The 27,332-nt window shown below is 39.2% G+C and overlaps 1 protein-coding gene across 6 annotated transcripts in view; it reads right to left on the reverse strand.

Annotated features, from left to right (window-relative positions):
• Positions 1–215: 215 nt before the first annotated feature.
• The window catches only part of SH3D19 (SH3 domain containing 19), an 86,162-nt gene continuing 59,045 nt past the window's right edge, over positions 216–27,332 (reverse strand). For all 6 annotated transcript variants that reach the window (XM_074589645.1, XM_074589644.1, XM_074589648.1 and 3 more), the window contains 13 exons: positions 23,214–23,321; positions 19,696–19,808; positions 17,421–17,479; positions 14,806–15,070; positions 13,419–13,487; positions 12,056–12,128; positions 11,611–11,741; positions 9,182–9,240; positions 7,295–7,482; positions 6,961–7,013; positions 6,266–6,452; positions 5,251–5,348; positions 216–3,883 (listed from right to left, as the gene is read on the reverse strand). In XM_074589645.1, coding sequence (XP_074445746.1) covers positions 3,767–3,883; positions 5,251–5,348; positions 6,266–6,452; positions 6,961–7,013; positions 7,295–7,482; positions 9,182–9,240; positions 11,611–11,741; positions 12,056–12,128; positions 13,419–13,487; positions 14,806–15,070; positions 17,421–17,479; positions 19,696–19,808; positions 23,214–23,321 — 1,520 coding nt within the window. In that variant the 3' untranslated portion in view covers positions 216–3,766. The remainder of the gene's footprint in view (positions 3,884–5,250; positions 5,349–6,265; positions 6,453–6,960; positions 7,014–7,294; positions 7,483–9,181; positions 9,241–11,610; positions 11,742–12,055; positions 12,129–13,418; positions 13,488–14,805; positions 15,071–17,420; positions 17,480–19,695; positions 19,809–23,213; positions 23,322–27,332) is intronic.

Consider the following 27,332-nt stretch of genomic DNA (forward strand, 5'->3'; position numbering starts at 1 on the left):
CATCAGGATGATGAATAGCCATCAGGATTCTCTGAGGTGTTTGGACTACTTGTAAAGGGATGTGATACTATTGTATTATTGGGGTGGGGTGTTTGGTTTATGGGTTGGTTGGTTTTTTTTCCTGTTGGGTTAAATACGTAAGCCGAATAAGATCCAAAACTGTCATGTCAAGTGGAAAGCTCGGCTCTCCACAGCATAAGACCATAAAAATGCCATTGTGACTTAATTATAAAAATTTTATTGGTTAAATACATTCTTAATTTACAGAGGTACCATAACAAACTTACTGGACTTAACAGATTTATTTAGGACACCATTAATTGTACACAGAACAAAGACGTCCTCCTGAAGATATTTCCAGAGGGTAGGTCAAACAAAATATTTTGATAAATGAGGCTTTTATTATCATACTAATGTATGGGGATATAGCTGAATTTCAAGGTTACAGCTGAAATTTGCTACTATATTGCAGTTAGGATTTGTACTCCACCTCATTCTTGGTTGGTTTTTTTTTTTTTGCAGATTATGTACTGTACACCGTAGGAATTTTATGTTATAATCTGTATGCAGTTTCATGGTGATACTAGGCATCAAGGCTTAAGAAAGTCCCTTCCCGTAAAAGCCAAGCATCTAACTTGCTTCAGTTTTAATAAATCCGCTGTAGTAATGCAAGCAGCCTTTAGGTGGCACTCCTTGCCCTGAATGTAAGGCTTTGCTGCTCTTCCTGCCCTACTTAATAGGGAGGAGATGATTAAAATAAAGCAGAGTGGTTTTCTCTATTGACAGGCACTGACGTTAAACATTCAGTGGAAGTTACAAAAACAACTGGCCCATACACAATTATAAAAACGGGGAAGAAGAAATTGAAAAAAAAATAATAGAAAAAATTCAGTTCTACTTTTGAGACTTGTATCAAAATCTTAGAAAACTGCCAGACAAACAGTAAGTAAACATCATACACTGAAGCCTCATCCACCATGACAGTGCTGCGGTGTGTCTTTGCAGGAGCTGGGTTTCTGTTTGTTGTTGTGGGCTTTGCTGGGTTCTGCTGTGCTCCCCCTGCTGTGCGCACTGGAGGGTCAGGAATTGTGCTGGCACCGGTCATGGTGGAAGAAGCCTGTTTTGATAGGGTGAGCCACTGAAAGTTTATGGTTGAAGTGTCTTGAGTGGGGACTTTGCAGGCATCAGGAGAGCTATCTATATATTTGTTCCCTTGGATTTCTCTAGAGGGAGATGGCTGTTTTATTGGGATAAACAACAAGAACCTTTGGCATCTCCTGGTAGGAAAGCTTGGAGAGTGGGAAGGGTTGGCCTCAGAGGTGGACTTAGGTTATAACCTATGTTTGATTCCACAGGAGTTCCAGAAAGGCTTGTTGGGGATGGTAAAACTGAATGATAGCTGTATAAATTCTCATGTTTCCATCTTTCTAGAACAGCATATAATTTATAATTGTTTTTATGAAGTTAATCCCCTTCATGAAAGTAGAAATCTAGTTCTTGGTTCATTAAAACTTAGTGTGGTCTTCATCCCCCAGTGGCCTGAATGGTGTTGGTGCAGTTTAAATATACAACACTTCACATTCGTGAAGCTTCTAGAGAAGAAAAACGGAGGGCTGACGCCTGTGTCTATATTTGAAGTACTGTGGCATAACAGTGACTACAGAACGAAACAGTGCTGAGGACTTCATGTGTCTGCTGCATGTTCCTTGGACTCGCTTCAGGTGAGCTCCAGTCTGCTACCGAGGCTGGATGCGGCGGACTCCTTCAGTTCAGTTTTGGCTGTAACCTTGTGTCTGCCTGCTGTGATGGTAACCAAAAAGCAGGGCACGGGGAGGGGAGGGCCACCCTCACCAGCTTGCTTAGATGCCAATTTAGATGCACCCCGATCTTTTTGGATATATATTAGATATATTAATATAAGCTTAGATATTAGGAAGAAATTCTTTACTATGAGGGTGGTGAGGCACTGGAACAGGTTGCCCAGAGAAGCTGTGCATGCCCCATCCCTGGAAGTGTTCAAGGCCAGGCTGGATGGGGCTTTGAGCAGCCTGGTCTAGTGGGAGATATCCCTGCCCATGGCAGGGGGCTTGGAACTAGGTGATCTTTAAGGTCCCTTCCAACCCAAACCATTCTATGAATCTATGATCTGTTGCTCTAATACTTGGACCATGTATTGATAAAGTTGTAGGCAGGCACATGACTTATGTCAAAACTATCTCTAAGTCAATCATGACAATTTTAGTTTCCAGTCTCCATCCACCACTCAACTGTTGTCCCTTTTGCAACCTGAACTTCCAAACCCACAAAGAAAAATCTTGTAAGGGTATCTTGATACCTAGTGACCGGCGCCTCTGAAGTAATGACTCATGCTAACAGCTTACTGGTTCCTTTTTGTTACATAGTACAAAAGTAATGGAATACTGTCAGCAATGAAAGAGCCAACTGCAGCATAATTTTTTCTATTCCAGTCTGATGAAGTTAGCAGTTAATCAAGATGCATTTAGCTATTTTGTCAGAAGCCAAGCATTGCAAAAAGGTATTTACTACCAGAGTTTCTTATAATGTGAAGCCACCTCAATCATGTCTGTCTTTAGTTTGTCACTCAAGTGACACTGCTGCTTTTTATTAAATGCCTTTGTTAGAGCTTCTTGAAGTAACCTCTTGCCAGGCGTGTTTTCCTTAAGGCCTCGACAGACCATTTATAATGATGCTCAGTATAGTTGGTATGTGGTAACAAACTGAAAACTAATCCCGTGTCTGCTGAAAGCTAAAACCAAGGCTGTATAATATCCTTCATGTTAAGGACAGGAATGGTGTTACTGAAGTATGTTCCAGTGCTTGAGTGACAAACGAAATGCAGACTGAGTGAAGACTGGCTTTCCACTTACATGAAGGGGGTGGAGGGGCAAATAGTTGGAATAGTGCAGCCACTGCATGGAGGGCATCTGAGAAAGCTCAGTAAATGCTGTCTGTCATAGCTAACTTCAGCTGGGAAAGAAGGGTACGATGGTGCTCAAAAAACAGTAGAAACATCTAAACCTGCATCTGTAAAGGGTGTTGGGGGAAGGGAGGAAGGTCTAAGAAGGTTCATACCGGTTTGAATGTTATTTGTTAAGAGGCAAAATACTTTTGTGACCTTCCTGTATGATCAGCTTGGGCTAAGAACAGAAGAAGACTATACAAGGGTTTGCTTCTGAGTTTTCCCTCTTATCAGTACTAGATTTGATATTTTTCTACTATGAAATATCAGTTATCTTCCTTATCCTCTAAGTCAAAAGAACAAGTGAATTCTACTGGTAATGTGGAAGTTAAGCACTAATGAAACCTGATTATCAAACTTGATCTACCTACTGAGTGCTGCAATTATATCTTAAAAACAATTTTTTAAATTTGGATTTAAAAAAGTTTTTAAAGAAGCCCAAAGAAGCTTACTTTATGCAGACTTTGTACATGATAGATGTAATACCAGATAGTAAACATACTAGAATGCTATTTAAGTTAAAATGGTGTTGCACCACAGTATTTCCCTCATCAGAAGCAGCTAAAAATCCTGCTTGTATTTGCTCTCAGAGCATTCATGAAGCATGACTACATACGCTGTCACAAAAGACTAAAATGTTCTTATTTGACTTCAAGACACTAGTATGACTGTCTAGAAAAAGTAGTGCAAAACATTGATAGTCAAAACACATTGATGTCTTTGCTGTGTCTTTAGGATAGAAAACATTCTCTCCCACATGCAGGGAGTACAAAGAGAGGCAACACTTCATGGTGTTTTTAAAATCTGAACAAAGTTCTTGGGAAATATCCCAGACTTTCCTTGCATCTCTCCACTCATCCAGTCCTCGTCTACAGATTCCAGCTCTGTTATTGTATCACCTGCCTGTAAGAGAAGGAGTAACGTGAGCCAGTACACCGTACCATGCAATGTTAATGCATACATAGCTGATGTTCCTCAGAAGCAATTGTTATCAATCAAATAGAAGAGAAGGAGGATGTGGCCAGTCTCTTCTGGTGGTTACATTTCCTTGAGGTTGTTAGCCAAAACCACCTGAAGCTTCTCTTAAGGTAAATACTTGTCTATGCTGAACAATCACTGCTGTCCAGAAGGAAAAAACCAGCACTGCTGGATAGCTTTCTGTGTTACTTAAGCTCTCCAGGTAGGTAGGTACGCTAGAGAGCTGGCTCACAAGCCCCCTGCCTTTACTTGTTATTTGTGTGTATTTCTCTGCTCCATTATGAGGGTTTCTTTTCTTAAAATGCTTCAAAGCTTCCCCCCCGCCCCCTGCAATTTACTCCCAATGTTTTCCAGCACTTAGAAACTTTCCTCTTTCCTTTAGAAACTTTTCCTTCCAAAAAAGGAAGGCAATCGTCTAAGTAGCTCCATGTGTCTGTTCAAAATAAACTGCAGCTCCTGTGTTTGATCCTTGTTCCTGTTCTCATTGTTCTATGCCACACCCTTCATATCAAGTACTGTCCGGGTCCTGGCCTCTCTTCCCCTTTTCTGATTTAAGGAATCATCTATCCTTTCAGCATTGCAATGCAAGCTGCTAATGCTGAAACTAACTATTTTGCTGGTTTTAGAAGAGAAAACAGTGGGTTCCAGCTGATAAACACAATTTTGGGCCTGCTGTGAAAGTCCGCTGTTTCTCGGAAACTTGCTTTTGAGGACACAGTTACTTAAATCATGACTTTTGAGTCTACAAGGGCATGCTGTTTCTTGTTTGTGCTTCTTAATATTATCTGGACAGCCAGCAAGTATTTAATTTCTCTCCCTTGCTCCCATGGCAACTATGTATTGTGCTGCCACTCTTAGATTTTGCTGCACTAGGTGTCCCTCAGAGGCATTGCTGCTGTAGCGCTGGCACTCTTACTATTATCCTCCTTCTCATTGCTGTCTTTCTAGTTAAAAAAGAGGCTCCCTTGACCATATCAACTGATCAAGAACTGAACATACTGCAAAATAAGGTTTGTTTGCCTGTTATATTTACTGGATCAGAGAAGCTGGAGGAATTCTGCAAGTCCTCACCTCTCTTCAGTGTCTTCAGTGAAGATTTCACCATTATGAAACAGAAGTGGTAAGGGCAAACATTTTTGTAGAGAGACCATTTATCAAATGTGTTAATATCTATGCCTGCATGCTTTGCTCTTTCTTTTACCAAGCCTATTTTCACAGTGGATAAATCCTATTTTTAGCATTCTTTAGGAGCATAAGACCTTTTAGAAAATTGGGCAAAAAGTGGTACTCACTTTGAAGGAAAGCTCATCTTCATTTTCTCCATGAAAATCATAAAGAGCTTTGGCTTTTCCTTTCTTCCCTCCTACAGACTGTGACAGCTCTGCCCTGGCTGCAGAACATCGACAAGGCAGGTTATTTGGATTGTAATGAAATAAATCTGTTTCTGGAGAAGCTTCCTGTCATTCCTGTGTTTTCTCCCCACTGGTATGCTACAGGGTGTCCAGGTTGTTATTACTACTGCTACTTAGGAATAAAAACCTCTACTGCCACCAGTTCATTTTACAGTACTACCACGTTCTCATGGTTCTGCTTCTAAGAGGGCTAAAGTTAAAGTTCACTTACTTGAACTTTCCAGTGGTGATATCTAATAAAAGCTGTCTTTTCCTCTTTGTACTTGAAGATGAAGTGGCACTCGGTGCATGCTATTTGCCAGTTAGGTGGAGTTTATTTCCTGTCAACTTTCACCCATGGTTTTACTTGCAAAAACTATGGGGAAAAAAATGTGATTTTCTGTGTCCTCTGTGAAGGTTTTGACTGTGTTGATTTGGGGACCAAACAGAAGCTTGAGAAGAGCAAGCAGTGCTAATTCCTTGCTTCAGAAAGGGGATTACAATAGTTCTGTGCCAAGACACAGCAGTTATTTACAGCTCTAGTGGCTCTTTGGCTGTGTCGCAGTGTTTCTCTTCAGCTGAGGGAGAACCTGGTTTACACACACACACACATACACCCACACCCCTTTTGTACCCCTAAATTCCTACTAAAGGCAGCTCAATGGGCCTCTTTTGCCTGTGCCCAAACCACACTTTAAACATCCCAGAATCCGTATCACCTTGCAGACTACTTTCTGGCTAGAGCATATTGCCATAATTAGAGAGGGTGGTTCAACATCTAGTTTAGCTTTAGGATATTAAGGACTGTGGTGGTGCATAGCTTCTTAATGCGATGGAATAGTTGGGTTCTCCCAGAACTGTCATGACTGTCACAACCCAAGGAATAATGAATTGCCATCTAGTAGGAGCACTGTACCTGAGCAGGTCTGCACAAAAACTGCTGGGAAAATCCCTTCCTTTTCATTCAGTCTTCCTCTATACCACTCTGAATCTACTTGTTCCAGTATTTGGATGTAGTCTCCCTTTTTAAAGGATAAATCATCTTTGGTTTCTGCTGTAAAATCGTGAAGCGCTTCACACCACTCTGCTGAGTGTCTGTTGTTCTATTCAAGTGAACAGAAGAAATGCATTAATTTTAGATGTGTTAATGGAGCCCATAAGCTGATGGATACCGGTGAAAGCAGCTGTACAGAACACTGGTGTCCTGACTTTCTCTCATACAATAGTGTCACTGCAGATGTAGGCTAGAATGGCATTCCAGCAATTACCACAGGCTCAGACGCATTCCTTTTTATCATTGGTGGCAGGGGACAGGATTAATAAATTCAAAATTAGACCACTGCAGCAATACTTAAAATAGAGCTAATAAGAATTTGCTTAAGCACAAAGGATAAAAACTCATTTATGTTAACTTGCCAGAAGCTGTGAATTCAATCAGTTTAGGCCAACTGTCAGAATTCAAGATGTGCCCATGCAGCACTGTGTGCTGTGGGAGTTGTGTTACATTCAGGTTTCAAGTTGTGCAGCTAATCTGGCATTATAATAGAAAGTCTACGTAAATCTACGAAACTGCTATGTAAATTCCAGCCCTCACCTATAAATTTTTATTACCTGAGGAAGGGAAGAAGAAACCTCCACCTTGTTCTTCAGTGCTGCTCCTGTACCTACATAAGTAAAGGACAACTTAGAAGACCAGTGATGACTATTCAAAATATTAATAATGATAGAGATTTTAGTGATCAAAGTGATTATTAAAATCAAAGTGATTATTAACAATAACTTCTTAAGAAGTCCTACTGTTCCTTTTGATTTTTCTTATCTGTCTTCTCTCCCTTTCTACCTTCTTCCTGCATTCATTGCCCTTTTGCACTTTTCTCCTATAAGCCACCTATCTGCATGTAGTACAAAATCATGTTCTGGAAGATTTTTGCAAAGATATTCATACCTGTTCCAGGCAGATCTTCAATTATTTCCACAAAGTTCAAGGGGAAAATTCCAGATGCACCTCTGAGCTCTCCTTTGGCCCACTCTTCGTTTACATATTCTTTAAGGACAATAGTTTCACCTTCTGAAAAACTGAGCTCATCTTTCTGATCTCCAATATATTCAAATCGTGCTACACATCTTGGGCCTCTGCACAAACAGAAGAGAAATTTACTTTGCTTATTTATTATTATTGTCCACTTAATAATAAGGCAGCGTTGTGCAAAATATGGATTGATATTTTTACTGAAAATGGTGAAAGAATGCACTCAAGCTAAAACAGGTGGAAAAGTGGGGTCTGGCTCTGGGTCTCATCTCTGCTTTCTGAGGAGGATGAGTATGGTGTCTGGAAGAACTGGATGCAACTTCTGCATCGCAATTCCTGGCTGTTACAGTATTTTGCCTGAGACTGTTTCTCTTCCAAACAACAACAAAATATCACTATTTCTGGGCTACCTGTCCCATTTAACATTTTTGCCCGTATCCAACTAACTGTCCTGATATGCTTTTGTTAAGAGTTTGATGGTTTTTTGAGCTAGCATCCAATTTAGATACAGTCAAACATGAGTGGGGCGTGGGTGTTGTGTATTTGTCTCAAATCCCAAATACATGGAGGTTTCATGGGGGGAAGCTAGTTTTTATCTGCTTTGACAAACTTTATTCTGTAAAATCTATGCCAGGCACGAGGAAATAAATTATCTATCAAAGAAACAAACATCAATGCATCTGATAAATTTTACATAATTTGGTATAATACTGAAAAAAACCCCACTTTTTTCCTCACTTAAATACATTTAATAATTTGATGAACTATTACAATAAATTTAATAAATTAAGAAAACTTGTGATTTATCAGAAATACTATGTTAGAATAATGTGGTAATAGGCTTTAATTTTTTCTAAACCATCACAGCGTACAACCAATGTAAGCAGCTTGGTTCCGACCCCTGTCCTCCACTCATATCTTTGCAGATATTTGCAGAAAAGAACTCGCTTTGCAGAACAGAGCTAGCACTTTCTGTTTCTTTCCTAGTGGCAGAAGCAGCTTTTAAAAATAACGTTTCAGTCAAGACAAGTCAAGCTCTATCTGAAGAACAAACTCAATGATTCCATTGATACTAGTTCCTGCCTCTGCCTGAATTTGTTTTAATTGCTGCAATTAATGATTGTGAAATACAATAAATTATCATTGAGTAAAAATGGCATGAAAAGTTGTTCCTTGCCCACAAGTCTTCGTACAAGTTGTTTGCAAATCAGAAATGAAAGCATTTGAAGTACATTTGATAATTTGATCTGGGGAGCTTTAGATGCAGCTGTGTAGTTTTACACTTTAAGGTTAGATAGATTTCTCTACTTAAAGTACAGCTATATTCCGTCCAATTTTATCTTGTTCTTTTAAATGAGTAGGAGCCCTACCAGGTTACACCTTATGAGGATACTGAAAGAAAGTAACAAGGCCAGGAGCAAAGAGAGTGGAAGTACAACCTTGCTGAAGTTAAACAGATCGGTTCACAGTTTCTGTGACCAATTTTCGTGAAAAATTGTGGGAGATGTTCTTCTAATACAGCTCGTAAGAGGAAGGAAAGTGAGTGAAGGGGAATATATCTATATAAACATATATTATAAAACATTTTGAAGCCAAGAAGTGAGTTATTAGGCTTTTTTACCTGAATGAGTCTTGTTAAAACATCATAAACTTTCAGTTTTGACATCTTTATTTTTAAAATATATTTTGGTGAAGAAACTGTTAACCATACTAACCTCAGCACAAATAACACCTGCTTCAAAGTTATCTTTCTTTCTCCTAGTAAATCAAGATGAAAAAGAAAATAAGATTTATCTGACTCACTTAATACATTGTGATGAACAGGGTATTTTTTTCCTGTTGCCTTCTTCTGGAACATCAATCTAATAAGACAACAAAATAAATTAAATCAATTAAATCTTCCACTTCAAACTCATGGCAACATAACTACAATAAATTTGGAACTGGTTAAAATAATCTATTTTTCAGCTAAACATCAACTCCAGTTATGACCTCCATGTGATGCTCTATAGACACCAGCACAGCATGATATATGACGATATTAATGTAGATTTCGGTTTTGTATGCCCAATTTCTCATTTTCCTATCTCATGCAAACAAGGAGCATTATTTAATGTTTTGTTCTATGAAGCTGGTTTACTGTTTCTACTTCTGGCATGACGGATTGACAGAATATGGGACTGGATGCTACTACATGGTGTTGCATTTAGCTCCCAACTTTCAATTAGTAATTGCTTTCTATTATTTACTAGCACAATATATCACAATAGACAAAATTATTGTTTACACATATCCTTTCAGGGCTTTGGTAGCCAGCTGTCCTCCAAACAAAAACACATCTCACAAATCTCACTGGAATTGGAGAAATATAATTTAGAAAATCAATACAGTTATATTAAACAGACAGCATTGAAGTCCTTTATCCTAAGAGGATTTTGATGGTATTTTTGGTGTGCCATGAAGGATGATCTGTGAGATGTATAAGACTACAAGCCGAGAGACCCCGGCGAGGAGCTTTGGGTTACAGCTCACTATCGCATGAGCCAGTTCCCATAAAAATCAACAAGAATGTTTCATTAACTTATGTGAAGGACTGGAGGAAATCATGCTGCCTTTTAGGACAAATAATCTTTGCAGTGCTCTTTCTAGAGGAGCTGGTATCTGTGGTGTTCTGAAGGTTCTATGGGAAGTAATAATTTAGTATTGTTAGGTGTCCAGACATCAAGCTACTACCCAGCTCAATATTGTAAAACAAACTATAGCATATTGTATAGAGACCTTGTATCAAGATCAAATCTGACACGAATAAACAGGAGAAATCACTCAGTAAGTTAGCCTCATCTACTGCGCTCTTTTTCTTTCTTTTTTTTAATTTTTCTGAAACAAAAGATTTTGCATTCACAAGGGTATCCACCTTTTCCAACTAAAATAGAAATCTAAAACACATCTTCCCTAGCTCTTATAAGTTGTATCTGTCTGTATCAATGCCGAATTTGACCCCAAATACTCATTCCATGGCTTTAACATAAAATCTTTTCTCTATTAGCCATCGGTAGAACTTTTAAATTACATTTTTGGTCTGCGTAGAGGCAGCTAATCAATTCAGTTAACAAATCTTTTTCATGAAAGCAAATCAAGTATTGTTCCATTACTACTGCCCCTGAGTTTTTATTCTTCAGCACTTCTCGAATCTTAAAATTCTTCTCCAGTAATGCTATTACAAACCAAAGACACCCTGTGTAACACACACTGATGGTTACCAAATAACTTGGTATTGTCCCTGTAGCAGCAGTGCTCATCTCTGCCAGCTGTCCCAGCTCGACACAGACTGACTGTCTTTAATGCCCAGTCACACACCTTCACTGCATCCTGGTGTCAGTTTAGCATTCCTCTGTGTCCGTATGGCTGGTGTGGATTGCCCAACGGCCATTCCTACTGCCACAGAATGGACTTCAATCTCAGACTCAGGCTTGCCATAGATTTGACCCAGCTTTTGATGCAGTGAACCACGCTGTATCTCCTTTAAAGATGAGGCACTCAATTAATTGCTATTGGGCTGCAAAACAGCACCTGTCTCTTGCCTGCCGTTTAGTGTTAAGTGTCACATTCAGTAACAGGATTGCTTTAAGCTGCTCATTTGCAACAACACAGTCTCCTTGCACTGTGCCAGCACAACCATTTGTGCAGCCACTTAGCAAGCCACTTGGGCAAATTGATCCAGATGGAAAAAAAATATTCTGGGAAGAAAAAAAAAAAAATGTTTTGTTGGGCCCAACTGCTGCTCTGACCAAAGTCACTACATGGCTATAAAAGTGGAGATTCCAGCACAGTTCAAGGGACAAGAACGTGAGAGAAGCTGGGGGGTGGGAGGGAGGCACAAAAAGCAATCATCTTACTCATTGTTGATTCTTACATGCAGCTGTGAAAAACAATCTGCTCTGTAGACCCTAAGAAACTACCCAGGTTAACAAAGAGAATCTGGTAAGGGCCATGATTTTCTCACTTGGCTTCAAATTAACAGCAAAATAATCCCCGTAACACAGATGGGTTGTGCCAAATCAAGCATCTTTCTAATACCATACAAACAAGTTGATACATCTTCTGTGTTACCAAAGGGAAAAGAGATTATCTAAATACATAATGGAGTTAAACATACAGCAGCTATAGTAAAATAGAACCAGAAAACCAATGCAATAGGACCTTATGTAGCAACGTATACAAAGCCTACATACAACTACTTTAACAAAGCTGGCAGGAAATATCCCTGTGCGATTCCCACATTTTCCTCTGTACCACTCGGTATCGATTTTCTCCAGAAGACAAACGGTGTCTCCAGAATGAAGGTCCAAGTCATCAGCATGCTCTGTAAGACAGCATCATTTCGGTTAACGGTAGTTGTCACACTCACTGATTTTCTTTAAGTAAAACCTTCTTAATGTAAATACCACAGACAAAAGCAAAATCAGTTTTCAAAAAGTCTTAATTATACTTGATAAACCAGTGACCTTTAACTAAAAAACTGGCCCAACTATAGCTAAACCCGTGGATTTGAACAATTCTACATGCAGACCTTCCAGGCTGAGGTTCCTCATCATTTTTGAGCTCTAATTCCTAAGAAAATTCCCATTTGAAAATTTTGGAATAAAATATGCTTCCAGAATGTTCACATTTACTTACCTGCAGGAAAATCATGCAGGACTACAGCATGAGGTGCACTTGTGTCAGAAACTTTTGGAGGGCGATTTGAATCCTGACAACAACAAATAAATCCAAGTAGGTTATAAATCACGGAAGATACTAAGAGAGATTCTCTGTTACATACTCTGAAAGTCATTTTCCGACTTTGGTCACCATGTTGTTCTTGGTATCATTGAATCACCTTTGGAGGCAACAGTTGGTGTTGGTCACACGGTTATGGGTCTGAATTCTGTATGCCTTTCGCCAGGGTAAACCACAATGCATTTCACCAAAAATCTATACTTTTGAGCCAGTAAAAGGAAGGGAAGGCATGTAACTTTTCCCAGTATAGACAAAGCCTCAGCTATCTCTGTGGGTCAGAAATATGGAGCATTGATAGCAACCCTTATTGCAAGAGTTGTGGCCAAATTTTGCACTGTTGCTTGGTACTGCAAGCCGCCAGTTACTCTTCCTTGCTCGGAGAAAACACCCCATCCCAACTCTCCCCAGCACACTCAGCAAGAGCAGCACATCTGCTGACTGCCGAGAATTTTAGAGGGGTGAGCAAGCCACTAGGCCTTTGCTTACAGGAAAATAACACCGAGGAGAAATGACAATTTTGTTGTGGGATCTTTATAAAGGGAAATTATTTTCAAAATGCTAAGCTTTCCTCTCTATCCCACCCACTAGGAATCTTTAGACTGTACTGATGACAAGCACTCTCCGTGAATTACATTCAAAGTAATTCATTGCATACAAAAAGCCCAACATGGGAAAAGATAAGGCCAGAATAATACGAATTACAACAGATAACATAGATTGCATAAAAATCTATTTCAGCCATGTAGGTTTCTGATAATAATCAAAAAGGCTGCTCATAGCTATAATTTATACCAGCTATTTAATATTAATATGATCATGCCCTAAAACCAGGTTAGGTCTGTAGAAGCCGAGAGAGGAAAATACTTTGAAGCCCGCACGTCAAAGCCAATTCGCTGATCTATCATGTACAGCACTTCATAAAACTACTCACTTATCTTTTGCCCACGTTTTAGATACTCAGCCAGGGGAGTGATTATCTTCCTACAAGATAGGGGAATGTTACCAGTTTCCTCTCCCTTCTGGCACTCAAAGTAATTACTGGTGCTGTGCTCCATAAGCAGAATGTCCCTGTGCTATAAGGCGAACCACCATTATTGGGTTTTGTTTTGGTGGTTGCTTTGTTTTTATTGAAGAAACAGAAGGATTTAATAAACCACTGTTACATTTCTCAGTGTAGCCTTTAAAGTCTAACGCACTTGATACTTTAATGCAACAGGAATCTTGCTCATTAAATATTTATCAGCAGAAAAAAATGCCTTACCTTACAGGACAGTTCTCCAGGGTTCCTGGGAAGACAATCTTCCTTGACAACTCCATGAGGCACAGGTAGCTTGAACAGAAATAGGAATGGAAGAGTTTGGTTCACTTCTAAGCACCTGAATTCCCACTGCAAGTGAAAATGGTCGACGATGGAACTATTCAAACCACCTACTACAGGGAGCTAATTTAGGAGTCCAGTGGAATAGGACAAGCTCCTTTGTAAGGCATTCAGAACAGGACTGCTGGTGATATGAACCAGCCCTTCAAGAAACCCAGGTGTTGTTATCTGCTTTAAAAGCGTCTTCACCACCTAAGTGGTATCATACCATATGGTATATGATGTTCAGCAACACACTGACACAGAAATGTGTTCATTTGTCATGGAGGGCACTGGGAAAACAACCTCACAGGAAAAATTCATGGACAGTAACACTTGAGGGCAGAGAGTTACTAGTGATCTACTCAAAAACAAACTCATTTACAAAACATGTCACAGGTTTCTTACGTAAACAGGTGTGACTACACCAGACAGGAAGCAACATGCTTCCCTTATCTCAAAGCTGTTCCTACTATCAACTTAGATACATCTTCGTCTCTCTCTCTTGCTCCTCTGCTCCACCAAGGATCTAAATGCAATAGTGAAGATCAAAGAGAAGGCAATGCAAAGTTTCCACATCATGCTGAATGTTGATGTTGTGCATGTTATGGTTGCATGGGTGTGGGAGAACAACAGCACTGGTTCAAGCAGGCACCAGCTCTGATCACTGACCAGTTTCAAGTATCTGGAGAAAGACTCTCTCCTTTTTATCTGCAATCTTGATCCATTTATATTGAATATTCCCTAACAACACATGCAATACCAAAAAGAAACATTTTTATAATTAAAAGTGATGGAATCATTAAGACAAAAATGTAAGCTAAGTGATGTTACATTCCTCACAGCTTGATTAAGCAAGGTAAAGTACTTTTTAATTTCTAATGCCCCCCAATTTTTTAAGCATTTTGACATATACAGGAAAAAACAATATACAAATGCAATTATTTAGCATCATTTTATGTGCTGTAATAGAATTCAGAACTGGTGACTGTAAAACGAACCTCCAAAACCAAAATGCTATGCATTAAAGATAGATAGATAGATATAAATTACATATATACACAAAAATACACACACACATCTATACTTTGCATGTATATATTTCTTTCTCCAGTATTACCTTACAGTACTTATCACTACTTATCTATTAATATTTTCTAAGGAAGATTATGCTGATAGATGCACTTTGAAAGCCACATCATAGTAACTACCTTACTACCTTTTTCACTACTATTTTAATCAGCACTGTTTTATAAACAAACAGTCTCAGATATTCTATCTCAACTCTTACCATGTATTTATTGTAGAGCGGATGACCTGGTTTAGGTCTAGGAGGTAATGCTGGATCTGGATTTTTAAAGACTTGACTTTTTGCTCTCTTAGGTCCCAATCTGAACTTGCTGGGTTTTTTATCAAGAGCGATGTTAGAAGTAGATAGTGAAAGAGCATCCTTCTGGGAGGAGGTCTTGGCTGCAGAGAGTTTTGGTGGAGGTGGCCTTCCAGGAACACCTTTAGGTGGGGGAGGTCGAGCAGGTACAATTTTTCCATCCACAGGCCTAAAAATTGGGCAAACCATCAGAGAAATATGCATATTAATAAGTCCGTTGCCTTGTCCTCCACCACAGCCCTAGCTATAGATTATGCAATAAGGAAACGTGACTCATGATGACCTGGGCTGTAAAGCGTGTGGCATCTGAAGCTCCCTGGGAATAAATGAACTCTTCAGATGCTGGGACTGGATGACCAAGTCCTTAGACAGATCCTTCAACTACATATTTCCAAGTCTGCTCACCACTTTCACTTATGAACAGCCTGCCAGCTTTCTTGGGGGCCCACTACATTAGCAGGATTTCTTTGAGCAATCCACCTTTAGAAATAGCTTTGTTAGAAGCTGCCTCAGGACAGAGTTCTTCCAGTGGAGAGCTTTAGTGAAAGCCCTGAGAAGCTCTGCTGATCTAGCTGGTCTTCAGGAATTAGCCTAGCTCATTCTCTGGGATGCCACTTACCCAAAGTGACTTTTGGGCCTCTGCTGAAACTCATGACATATGACACCACTTTGCACAATGGCATCAATAGCAGAATTTGCCATTTTTATGCAATGGATGTCTACCGCAGAAAGAAAACAGTGGTGAAAATACTCAAGTTTTCTGACAATGCTGAAGGTACTGCACTCTCATTAGCATACCAGTAGTTTAGGAACCAAAATCAGAGATTAGTAAGTGACAGTGGTAATCAAAAAAAAAAATTAAAAAATCTAAAAAATCCCCTTTACTAAGCATTGATAAAATAAAAGCTGCCTATACAGTACACACAAGCCATGATTTTCAGAGTCAAAGAGTGTGGCCAAATCAATAATTTGCTACTTAAAAATCACCTCTGTTATAAACAAGCATTAGGTACATAAAACTTTGGCTTCCTGTTATTAAGAACCCTGGCGCTACCACTATTCCAAAAATACAATATTGTTTGATTGTTATTGGGAAATCTTCAGACAGTTACTGCAAGTTTCTGCTATAATTGTCTCTCTTTTTTTCATATAGTGTAATTTAGCATAATTATTTGCTTGCATGAATTCCTCAAAGGTCTTTAAAAATTATCGACCACAACAAATGTGCATTAGTGGATCTTATCCTTCTGATATATTTCATGAGTGTCATCTACCACTTGAGAAGATATTAGTGCTCTACTAATGTTCCTGAGAAGAGCTCTCTATTACTATTTGAGTATAGATTATTTTTTAAATTTAAAAAAAAAAAATAATTCTACCTCCGTTCAACTTCCACCTCTCCCTTTTCTTGGCCTCATCCTAAACTAAGCATTTTTAATATTGACAAAAGGGGAAAGACTGCATTAAATCTGGAAACAAACCAACCCATATGTTTGTAACGCAACTCAACTAAACAAGAAAGCTCTAACAAGCAAATCAGGGAATTATTACTGCTTACTTAAAAAAAAAATAAAAATAAAAATCCATTTGAGCAGAAGAATGAAAGGACAAAATGTTAACTGCAGTTCCAGAGATCCTTGGGAGAATCAGGAATGCTGTTATGCTAAACAGAATGGGGAAAAGTAACAAGCCCATAGGGGGCAATAATGAGGTGTTTCCTTGTGGGTAAAACCACATTCTTTCCTGTTAACAAATACTTATTATTATTATTGGTAGACTAAGTTTAATAACTGAAAGATTCTCCTGTCCTGACACAACAGAGAAAACTCTTGTGTTTAAACCCACAGATTTAGAGTGCAGATACTGAGACGGCCACAGTGGGCTATCTAGCCAATGCCATATCTCCCTCCAGTTTGTCTCTGGTATTTAGTGGACCTGAATTTAAGGCTGGTACAGCTACTTTTGCCTCTGCAGACCTTCTTTCTTCTTGGTTCAAAAGAATAAAAAAACAAGGTTATCACTGATTCTGCACCTTCACAGGCTTTTTAGGTCTGAAGTGAACCATATAAACTAGCCAGTGTTTCTGGGAAGGTGCTGGCCCAGCATCTGCCCTTTTCAGGGTGGCAGCATCTGCCACCTCCATTCCTTCACCACTCAAACCCAGCCACAAGTGCAAGTACTGTTGATCAAAAGGTCAGCAACATGCAAGAGGGGATGTTCTACGTTCAGCTGTGGGTGGAAAGGTTAAAGATGCAGAAAGGAATGACTGTCATCAGCCACTGTACATTAGCTGAAGAGTCAAACAGCTGTCCTCCTATAATCTCCCTGCTCATACCAATAACATACAAACAAGTTATTAATCAGCTAGCAACTTGGTCCTACCTATTTATTAGTGAGCATGCTACCTACCCAAGCCTACTGAGTTAGGACTAGAGTTGGTAATGTCTACATTGAGACTAACTAGGAAAACTAATTCAGAAACACCATTTCCAAGTGAGTCACTGAAGAATCACACTTACCTTGCGGGTAGTACAGGTTGTAGCTCAGGCACTCCACCCTGTTCTGAAAGATCCAACTCCTACAAAGAGTCAAAAGAAAAAAAGCCGTTTATTTCAGCCCAAGAAACAAAAATGATCTTGTTTAAATGATGCATTTCTTAAATTATATCCTACAGACAGGAAAAACAAGAGTTTCTGGAGGTCTGGGAATAAAGTAATAACTATTAGGGTGTGTTCTAGCATTTTAAAGTCTTGTTGGACATAGAGGGAGAGGTAAATAACCTGTTTGACTACCTGAATCACAGCTTAAATTGTGCACTAAGCATGACCCAGCCCTCGTTTCCTACTACATGGGAGTCAGGGCTTAAGAGCAAAACTCAGGTGGAACCATACAAATGTACACTTTCACTGCCTGTGGGATTCCAACTGTCGCAGTTACATTATCAGTTTTGATTGAACTTTGACAGACGAAAGACTTTGAACAGGCTTCAAGCATAAAACATGACACTGATGCAACTCGCGCAGGATAGCGTCTCTTGCAAATAACATTACCTCTCATTAAAAAAGGTATCTAAGTATGTTTCCTAGAGATCTAACAGATAAACCCCGATGAATCTTGCTCTGGCAGATTAAGGTGTCACTCCTCCCAGTTGCCCATCCTGACCCTGCCAAAGATTACTACCCTGTAGCAGAGTCAGCAGAGCGGAACATGTGCCATGTCTGAAGGGGATGGAGAACAGTAATGGATTAACAAATTACCATCCTTTCTGCCTCCTGCTGTTCGTTGTCATGCCATTGCCAGAGAGTACAGCCAACTCCGCTGAACAAGCACAGCTGCTTGTGGAACAGCATGGTAAATCAGAGTCACAAATCCGGGTTCAAAAGTACCCCCTTTTGAACCAGTAATGTTAAATAGGTCTGAACAGTCTTGTTTGCTTAGAGATACAAGTGCTTGAAACTGGTAAACAATTTATGTGATTTTCCCCACCAAGAAAATGCCTAAGGTTTATTTTGTGACAAAATTTTGACCCCTGATTAAGTCCCCAAATGAATGTTCCTGATTAAATGATCCTGATTAGAAAGAAAACAACCTGCCACTTTCAGATGGGGATGTTATCCTCATACCAAAAATGTTCCTCTTCTGTGTGAAAAGGAAGAAATCTGTGCCAACTGCTGCTTATGGTCAACATTTTTTTACCGTTGCTGGTTAATCACTTCCACTGACAAGCAATGCTAGTTTTAGAAGCACAGAAGTTCATATATTTCCAAAGATAGCATTTAAATGTTTCAGTACATTTGATGCAGTCTTTTTCTTAAAAAAAATCCTCTGAAGCTTACACATGCCTGTCACAAGAATCTGGATGACATTGTAAAAGTTTTGGCGTTGTATTGTATAAAATTTTATTTAACCTCTTGTATCGGAATTTATTTTTTCAGCATTACCCAGAAAAGATGGGACCTCTACAAACAGCCTCTTCAATCATGACATTTAAAAACCCCTTTATCCTATCAGCAGAGGTAGCCACAAAGACATTTGCTGCCAGCTGTCCATCCAGTCAGGGCTTTTGATTTGATCTTTTTGCCTGTGGTTTCTGCAAGATTCTCTGCCCTTCTTGCCATCACAGCACTCAGTATTTGGAAATTCTACTGTCATTTGCTAGTTTATTTTAATTCCCTTTTGTAAATCTTTGTCAAAGGGCAAATAGGATACACAGCTACAATATCTTCCCCTACTATGTGCTCAGTAGTGAGGAGTAGAACCTTACTTTCCAAAATAGATGGTTCTACTCAGACTCTGAGAAGACCAGTACAAAAAAAACTAGAAGGAAAGAGCTGAAGAAAGCAAGCTTCATTCATCTACAGAAAAGCTTCCTCTGCATGGTAATTAGCACAGACATGAAGAGGTACTGTGTGTATGAAGGTAAACAAATACATTTCTAAGGGACTTCAACAATATTTCACTATGTAAATCTCCTTGGACTTTGAACCACTTTGCAGTGCTTTTGAAACTAAATTGTAGAATATCCCAGTTCCAGCTGCTAAATACAAAAAATTGAAGATAGATGTGATCAAAGTTTAGTAAAAATCAACAAAGTGCTTTTCAGAACTGACAGCAGTCTAAATTACCTAATTAAATTAGAGGACGCAATTAAAAGAAAAAAGCCTTATATTTTTGAGAAGTCCTTTTCATGCTTTGGTTCTTCAAATGATTTACTTTACAAATGTTTGAGAGTCACAAGAGATCTGTTAACAAAAGCAGACAAAGTTTTAATACAAGAAAAAAGTTCTAACTTACCACTTTTTTTACTAGGTCAGCACTGTTGGGTTTTCCCACTGTGGTATCAGAGGTGATCCCAATAGGCTTTTCAGCAGGAAGTGGTGGAGGGCTATGTGGGATTTCATTTAAAGCTGTGAAAAAACAAAAATTCCCAAATTAAAGTCTAATTAATAGCTTCTTTACAGGGACCAGCAATAGCTAAGGGAATCCACCTTAGTTTGGGGCAATTTTTTGTGAACAGAACTTCCTTCCTCAAAGCCAGAGCAGCCAATGGGCAGGACCACTTAAAGACTAATGAAGAGAAGAGACATGAAGGGAACAGGAACAACATGAAGGGACCATTGCAACTCTGAGGTTGACTTCAGGAATACTTCCCATCCTGCATAACGGATCTTCACTCGACTCTCAGGACACCAGCAAGTTATTCTAGGGTTTCAGGGTTTCAGCTGCAATACTTGTTGATATAATATTAGATGAGTAGAAGAGTTTCTGCCCCTGGGAATGTTAGACTCATTACTGGATACCCTGAAACACCATCACCATCTCTCAGCCACATTTCTAAACTGGCTCACTTTTTTCAGCTGTCAGCTCCTGGAATATCCTTCAGGCTGGAAAACAGCTGAGAGTTATTTCAAGTAACCCTGAAAGATCAGGAGACTTGGATGGAAGAATCTCCAGAAAGGTAAAGGCAAGAAAAGAAACCATTGCCTGCTACAAAATTCAGGGTGACAGAAAGACAACAGAAATGGAAGCTCCCTGGTAGTCCTCAAGCAGTTAAGCAAATTTAGGACATGGAAGAGGAAACAGTACAGATCTTATTAGGGAAGAGCGATGATTTCCTCAGTCTCAATAAAGAACGCAAAACCCTGCTAATTATATGATATTTGCTTTCAACGTCTCTGCCCTTGAAACCTGGGAAGCACTTGGCCAGGTTTTGCCAGCATATTTACCAATCATTTTGTCTTTATACATTGTAACCCTGCCATCTGTTTTACAATGTATTTGTATACCAAGAAAATTCATTTCATACAAAGAACTTCAGACACTTGAGCTCTTCTGACTTCCAGACAGTCTTGGAGTTATGTAAAAACATGTATAGACAGCCTGGACCTTTATAGACTGATGACAAAAAAAAGGAGAGATTCTATCTAAATGAAAACTTTCAGTTGCTCATTTCATGGAAAGTACTCTCAGCAAAGAAACAAGACATAGAAAGGAGAAGTGTTGTTTGTTTTTAACACCTCAGTTGCATTACTATGATCTCAAACACTGGTGTGATGATTAAAAATGGATCGGTTCAAGGATAAATCCCTTATTCTTTGGAGCAGGCCACAGGTACTGTGTCGGCAGTGACCAAGCATGCGGAAAAAAAAGTTAGTGAAGTTCATCACTCTTCTAAGCTAGTATGATGGATGAAAAGTAAAAACAATACATGACACTAATTGCAAGAGAAATCTTCTCTTATCATACCTTACTGATTTATAAAAAGCACAAGAGATTTATTTATTCACACCACTTCAAATCTTGATATATACACAGATGGCCCAATTTCCTTGCCTTTACTCTTTATAAGACCAAAATTAAAGGAAATAAGGGAAGAAAAAAAAACAACAATCCAAGAACTAGAAGGCAGGTGTTATTTTCAGCGATTTCTAAGTGTAATAACTGAAGTGGAAGCTTAACGCTTCCTTTCTAATCACATCTCCACAAAAATGCTAATACTAAACGAGTGCTTTATTGGAGTTCAAATTCTTAAGCATTCAGCTCTGTCCTCTTTTTGGTAGTGCTGGGTGGGGTGTTTTTTGTTTTATTGAGGTTTTTCTTTTTGGTTTGTGCTGGTTCCTTACAGAATTAATCTCTCTCCCTACCCACAATGTTGAAAGACCCCTTCTTCTGAGATTAAGTGGCCCTCTTACAAGGTAAATCCTACTCTATCCATGTTATACCTTGGCCCAGTTGTACTTTTCTCATTTTTTAACTTTTAACAGCTTACATTTCCACAGCAGCTCCTATCTGACAAAAGGCTGCTCTGCTTTCTTGGAACCTGCTTCTTTTCCTCCACATCCCATTAATCTTCCAGCCACAGCCTCCCGTAAAGCAGTCCTTCACACCCCTCTGACAACTGTAGCCAAGTACAGCATGACCCGCAGTCTCCTGTGGGAAGTTCAGTTACCACTAGAGAGCAGCAAGGGACCAGTTATCTCCAAGTTCAAAAGAGAATCCAGGTCGGGAAAAAAAAAAAAAAAGAAAAAGAAAAAAAAAACATTGTCAGGTCTTTCTTTCTTTTTTTTTTTGTTTAAATGGAAATTACAGTTTCCTTTGTGGAGAAGAATTATGTATTGGGTTCTTTATAGTAGTTCGTAAACGTATTCTTCCAACTGAAAAAAACCTTTTATTTATGATCAGGTATTAACAGAAAGACTTTTTCTCATATCTTCAGTCTTCTCTGCATTTTTAATCATTTCCACTGCATTTCTCACATATGCAGAGGAAAAGAAAACCTGATATTTTTGCACTGGAGGACGAAGAAGGGAACTCGGGAAATAATAAGAGAAAAGTCATCTGGACATCTAGTTGCTACAAGCTGGCTCTACACCTACTCAGGTAGAAAACATGATTTTGAAATATGAGTTTTAAGAACTATCTTATGACATTTCTCCCAAAGCTCTGAGGATAAAACATAAGGCTAAACACAAGCAAGTATGTACTCCAGCATACAAAGATCAACACAAAGACCTTACGGCTCTCTGATAAATTTCCACTCTGAGATACTGTCAGTGTCATTTGTAAAGCTGTAAAGGAGGTGGAAGGGATTAGGGATATGGTAACTGTCAGAAAACTACAGTCAAAACCTTGACACAAAATTGCACACATCAGGTTTTTGCATCCAAGTTCCTGCGTGCCTTTTTTATTCCCTCAACTGCTACCAAAATACTATTGCTTAAATGGCCACAGATTTCAAATTCAACAAGGGTCAAGGGAAATTTTTGATGTAAGCTGTGAAAACTATGCTTACATCCCAACTAAGCTGTGTTTGAAGCAAAGTTTAATACACTAATGTTGTTCCTTTGACAAGCAGAGGCCCTGCTCCCAGAATGCTCGGAAGTAGCATTAAAATATCCTCAGCTGATATCAGAAGTCAATTTGACCAAAGGTACAGCTCAGTGATATGGTTTAGCTGACCAAAGAAGCTTGCTTCTGCTGCAAGGCTCTCCTCCAGGTCTTCTCTGCCAGCACTAAATTCCCCCGACACACACACACAGTTTCACTTCTGATACGCTCCATAAGGTTTGAGGGACATCAAACTTAGCACAAGGGAGGGAGCCAGACAAGGTAGCTGGGAGGCATGGAGAGGGGAACATGACTCCCAGTTATTTCTCCCTCCCACCACAGCCCTTAGGTTGGCTACTCTGTCTTGTCTAACTGTAGCACGGGATTCCTTTGGCAGCTAATACAGTCAGTAAACAGCAACTCAATTAGTAAATAATAAGTCACGGTTAAAATTATTTCTCAGACAATTTGGGAGAAGGACTTACGTTTCCCGGGTTTAGCTGGGATTCGGATCACAGTGGGTTTCCGGGCTAAAGCTGGCTGAGCTGCCTGTTCCTTTGCAGGTTCACTTTTAGTGATGAATTGAAATGGATCTAAAAGGAAGAAAAAAAATCCCAACATACTTAATATTTATTTGCTGAACACAAATCTCACTGGGTATTGCTTTTATTATTGTGGACATTTATACATCACACCCAAGAAAGTCCTAAATATACATATACATATATCAGGGATGATGCAAATAGCATAACTCAGCTCTTTGTAGATAATATGTCTTTTTTGTACATGTGCATTCATAGTTGACTTAACATAAACATGTTCCAGATGCCTTCTGGGATTATATAAACCACTGAACAACATATATATCTTACCAAGCAACGACATTGCTTGGTAATAGCAACCTGAAATCAGGATGGCTTTAGGGAAACGTTTTCAACGCAGTTGCTCTAATATGCAGACATAGTTGTGAACACATTTGCTAAAAAGTTTTAATCAATAAAATCTTGCCAAAGCTAAACAATCAGCACTGCAGCAGATAAAACGCCTACAGAAAGAAAACAAAACAAAGCATTTAAATATTAATGATAACAAAATGTCTTTGCTGTAGAACAACCAATTCCCTGAAATATTCTGCATCATTTCATTGATTATAAACATGGTGTCATGGGGGAGACCGATTCAGACCAAGGACTGGGGGTCGTGCCTGACTTCTGCCTTTGCCTGTACCACTCATTCCTCTACGAGCCTGTCCAATCATTCCATCGGTAAGACAGCAGCAATGTTTTCTATGCTTCATAAACTTAAGCACTGGTCTCTTATTAATAGGCATGGGAACATATGCGCATGTAGAAGGCAGCTGTAAAAACACTTGTACATAAATAAAATTCAAATCAATGGGTTCTTTCTCACGTACACCTTCATGTCAAAGAGCAATACTTCATTTATACCTCTTCTCTGTTGTTAACAACTGCCACCTTTTTCTCTGACGTTACCAAAACCTTGCAGTAAAATGGCAACACTTAACGGTATCGTAAATGTGTAAAGTAGGAAATGGAGAAGCACTCCGGACAATAAATTCTCCATGACACATATTCATAGCCCCAAAAACTGAGTTTGATCTCCTCTGGGGGCCTTTTTAGATGTGTAGCTCAATGAGATGTTATTTATGGAGTGTCAGAGTCTCAGAGAGGAAGCATTCTGGTCATCTCCTCAAATTCTCCAAGACTTTTTATAAAAACATACCCTTTCCCAAAACTACAGCCACACTTTCTGACAAAGTTGGGAGCCCTGTATTTGATAAAATTCTATATTCAAGACTTATAAAAAACAATTTAAAAATTATGTAATATGAACTCACGATTTCTTATAGATAATTTTGGACAGTATAACACAATGCAGTTTATCAACGTGCTAGAAATCTGTGTCTGGGAATATACGTAAGATTTAAGAAAATCCAGAAATATGGTATTTATTTATGAACAACCTCATTTAAAACCTTTTAGCATTTTAATTAAAAAAGCCTTGGCATTTTTAGAGAGGGGAGGAAGACCAAGTACCTCAAGCTCTGTATTTATTTTTTTTCTTAATCAAAAATTTTCTCAGAGAGAGCAAGAAAACACTGTGTAATATTGAGCTGCTGAGTTGCAGTGTAACAGACTGCCCTCCTGCATGCCACAGCTCTCCCAGCCTCTGCTGCCTCTTCTCCTTGCTGGGTGCTTCTCCCCACGGGGGCAGCCCCCTCTGCCCTTGTCCCCAGCTCCCGCTGACAGTGTGTGGCTGCAGCAACAGCAGGGACAACTTGACACAGAGCCCGTGCACGCTCACCCCTGCTCAGATGTCCACCTCCCACTAGCCCCTTGCTTAAGGCTCTCTTCATAGGCATATCCATCACACACAGGTATGCCATGGGGGTTTGTGCCATGGTCTCTCTCAAAGTCAAGACACCTGCCTACAGGCTCCCCAGAAATCTGCCTGGGTACCTTCACGTCACATTTTAATCATGAATCAAAGTACATCAATTCCTTCCATCAGGCTGCTTGTACAACAGCTTTGAGCATATACCTCAGGTAGAAAGGATCATGACAGGTCAACAATTTATCTACAGCTAAAGGTACACGGGCTATAGTTAAAAATAAGCTCTGCTACCACATAGACAGAAGATGGCTCTATCACATTGTGCCCAAAGACACAACGGTTTAGAACATAAGGGTAAAACTAACATCATGTTTAAGTTATGGATTAGCACTAGTCAATAAAAGGTTTAGGTCTCTTCAGTGAAAGCAGTATCAGAGCAGGGATTTTTTTTTTTTTTTTTTTTTAGAGGACTTGAAAACACAGACCACAAGAGGGATGCAAGCATTCTGGCAGTACAGTCGTTACAAGAAACAAAAATCCCACTGTTAGAGCACGCCTGCAGTTATAATTTTCTTTTATTCCATTATTCCTACGTCTGCTAGCTATGCTGCTAACATTTGAATTGCATTTAAAAAAATATTTATCTAATCTTAACTCATATGCTGGCGTTCAGAGTGACTTTAGTGCAGCTGAAAAAAGAAAACCGAAAGCAGGTATCTTTCTCCTCTCTTTCACTTATCTGGCAACTCTATGCCAGATTTGAGGAGTAACTCTGGTGAGGCAGCAGGGCAGCGGGGCCTCAAAGCTGCACTGGCCCATTGGGAAGCTGAAGGCAGAAGGCAAGCAGAGGAAAGGTGGGCAGGGCTAAGTCACAGGCTCCTTGATACAGCAGGACCACAGGGAACACGCCAGCACAGGGAGCACCTCTCAAGGTAAGGTTCTGCAGAGGTTAAGGAAGTTCTGCATGAACAATGAGGAAACAATTTTCCAAAGCCTCCATCTTATAAAAATACAGACATTGTGAGAACAAGTGGAAATGCTCTAAACGGCCAAAATAATCACAGATCTGTGAATTTATGGGAGATTTAAAATTGTACAAAAATTACTGTTTGTCACCTCTTGATCATTACTATGCACAGAAATGGTTTTCTAAACCATTCAACAATTGGCAGAGGTCTCTAAATCAATAAATCTGAGAAGTAATTTTTAAGCCTGAGAAAAGTAATTTCTAAGGCTGAGAAAACCATTCGATGAACCTTAGTTTTCCACTCATTATCTTATGTTCAATTATACTGTTGTCACCTCATAATTAGTTTAAAACTCATTACCTTGTTTGTGTTATTCCATTCCCCAGTGTTGGGTTTGCAGCAGAAATTGCCTGAGTAAATGACTGTGCTTGCTTTGTGCAATGGGATTGACAACATATCAAATTTTTATGTTGTTTAACAACAATTGGGCATCATTTGAGCATAATTCATGGAGATGTGAAAACAGAATTGTTAATATACTCATTTAAGGCTTCTCAGCTCATGGAAATTAATCTGCAAGGCACTTTTCATAACACATATGAACAGACTTCTATCGATTTATATTTTTTTTATTAAACTTTTACAATGATGCTTAAAGCCTGTGTCTTCCTTAGTCTCACTTTTCTACAGCTTCTGTTTCAAAGGTTTATGTGATAACATATATTACTCTGCTTGTTGACAGGAAAGACAAATTAAAGCTGTGCATTCAAATACACTGTATATCATCTCTTTCTTTTACCGTTTTAGGAGAGACAGCTTTTTTCCTCCACTCCCACTTACCATCTTGTTTAAAATAAAAAAATTAGGAGGTTACAGAACAAACAGTAGGTTTTGCCCACATGAGCAGGACAGACAGGTATCTTTCTGAAATATTTATTGGAAGTTCTTAAGTAAGTGGTAGTAAGATGGTAACAGATATCTCAGGAGCAATAAGGGGAAATCTCAAAACAAATTAGGTGTGGAAAGCTAAAAGCACAGAACAGTAGTATCTGCTGTGAAGATGCTCAGTCCTGCAAGAAGTACTCTCAGTACACACCGGAACGATGTAGTACAAAAGGTGTTGACGCTGACATGACAACACTTGCCACTACAAAATTATGCAACTGTGTCTACTTTCAATGTTTAATTAAAAAAACTAAGTCAGCTGTTAAAGGTAAGCCTCACACATTCTCTTCACAAAGAACAGCATTGTTATCAGGGTCTTCCAGGAACAGAGAATAG

This window comes from Larus michahellis, chromosome 5 (assembly GCF_964199755.1).
Source record: "Larus michahellis chromosome 5, bLarMic1.1, whole genome shotgun sequence".
NCBI classification, from domain to species: Eukaryota; Metazoa; Chordata; class Aves; order Charadriiformes; family Laridae; genus Larus; species Larus michahellis.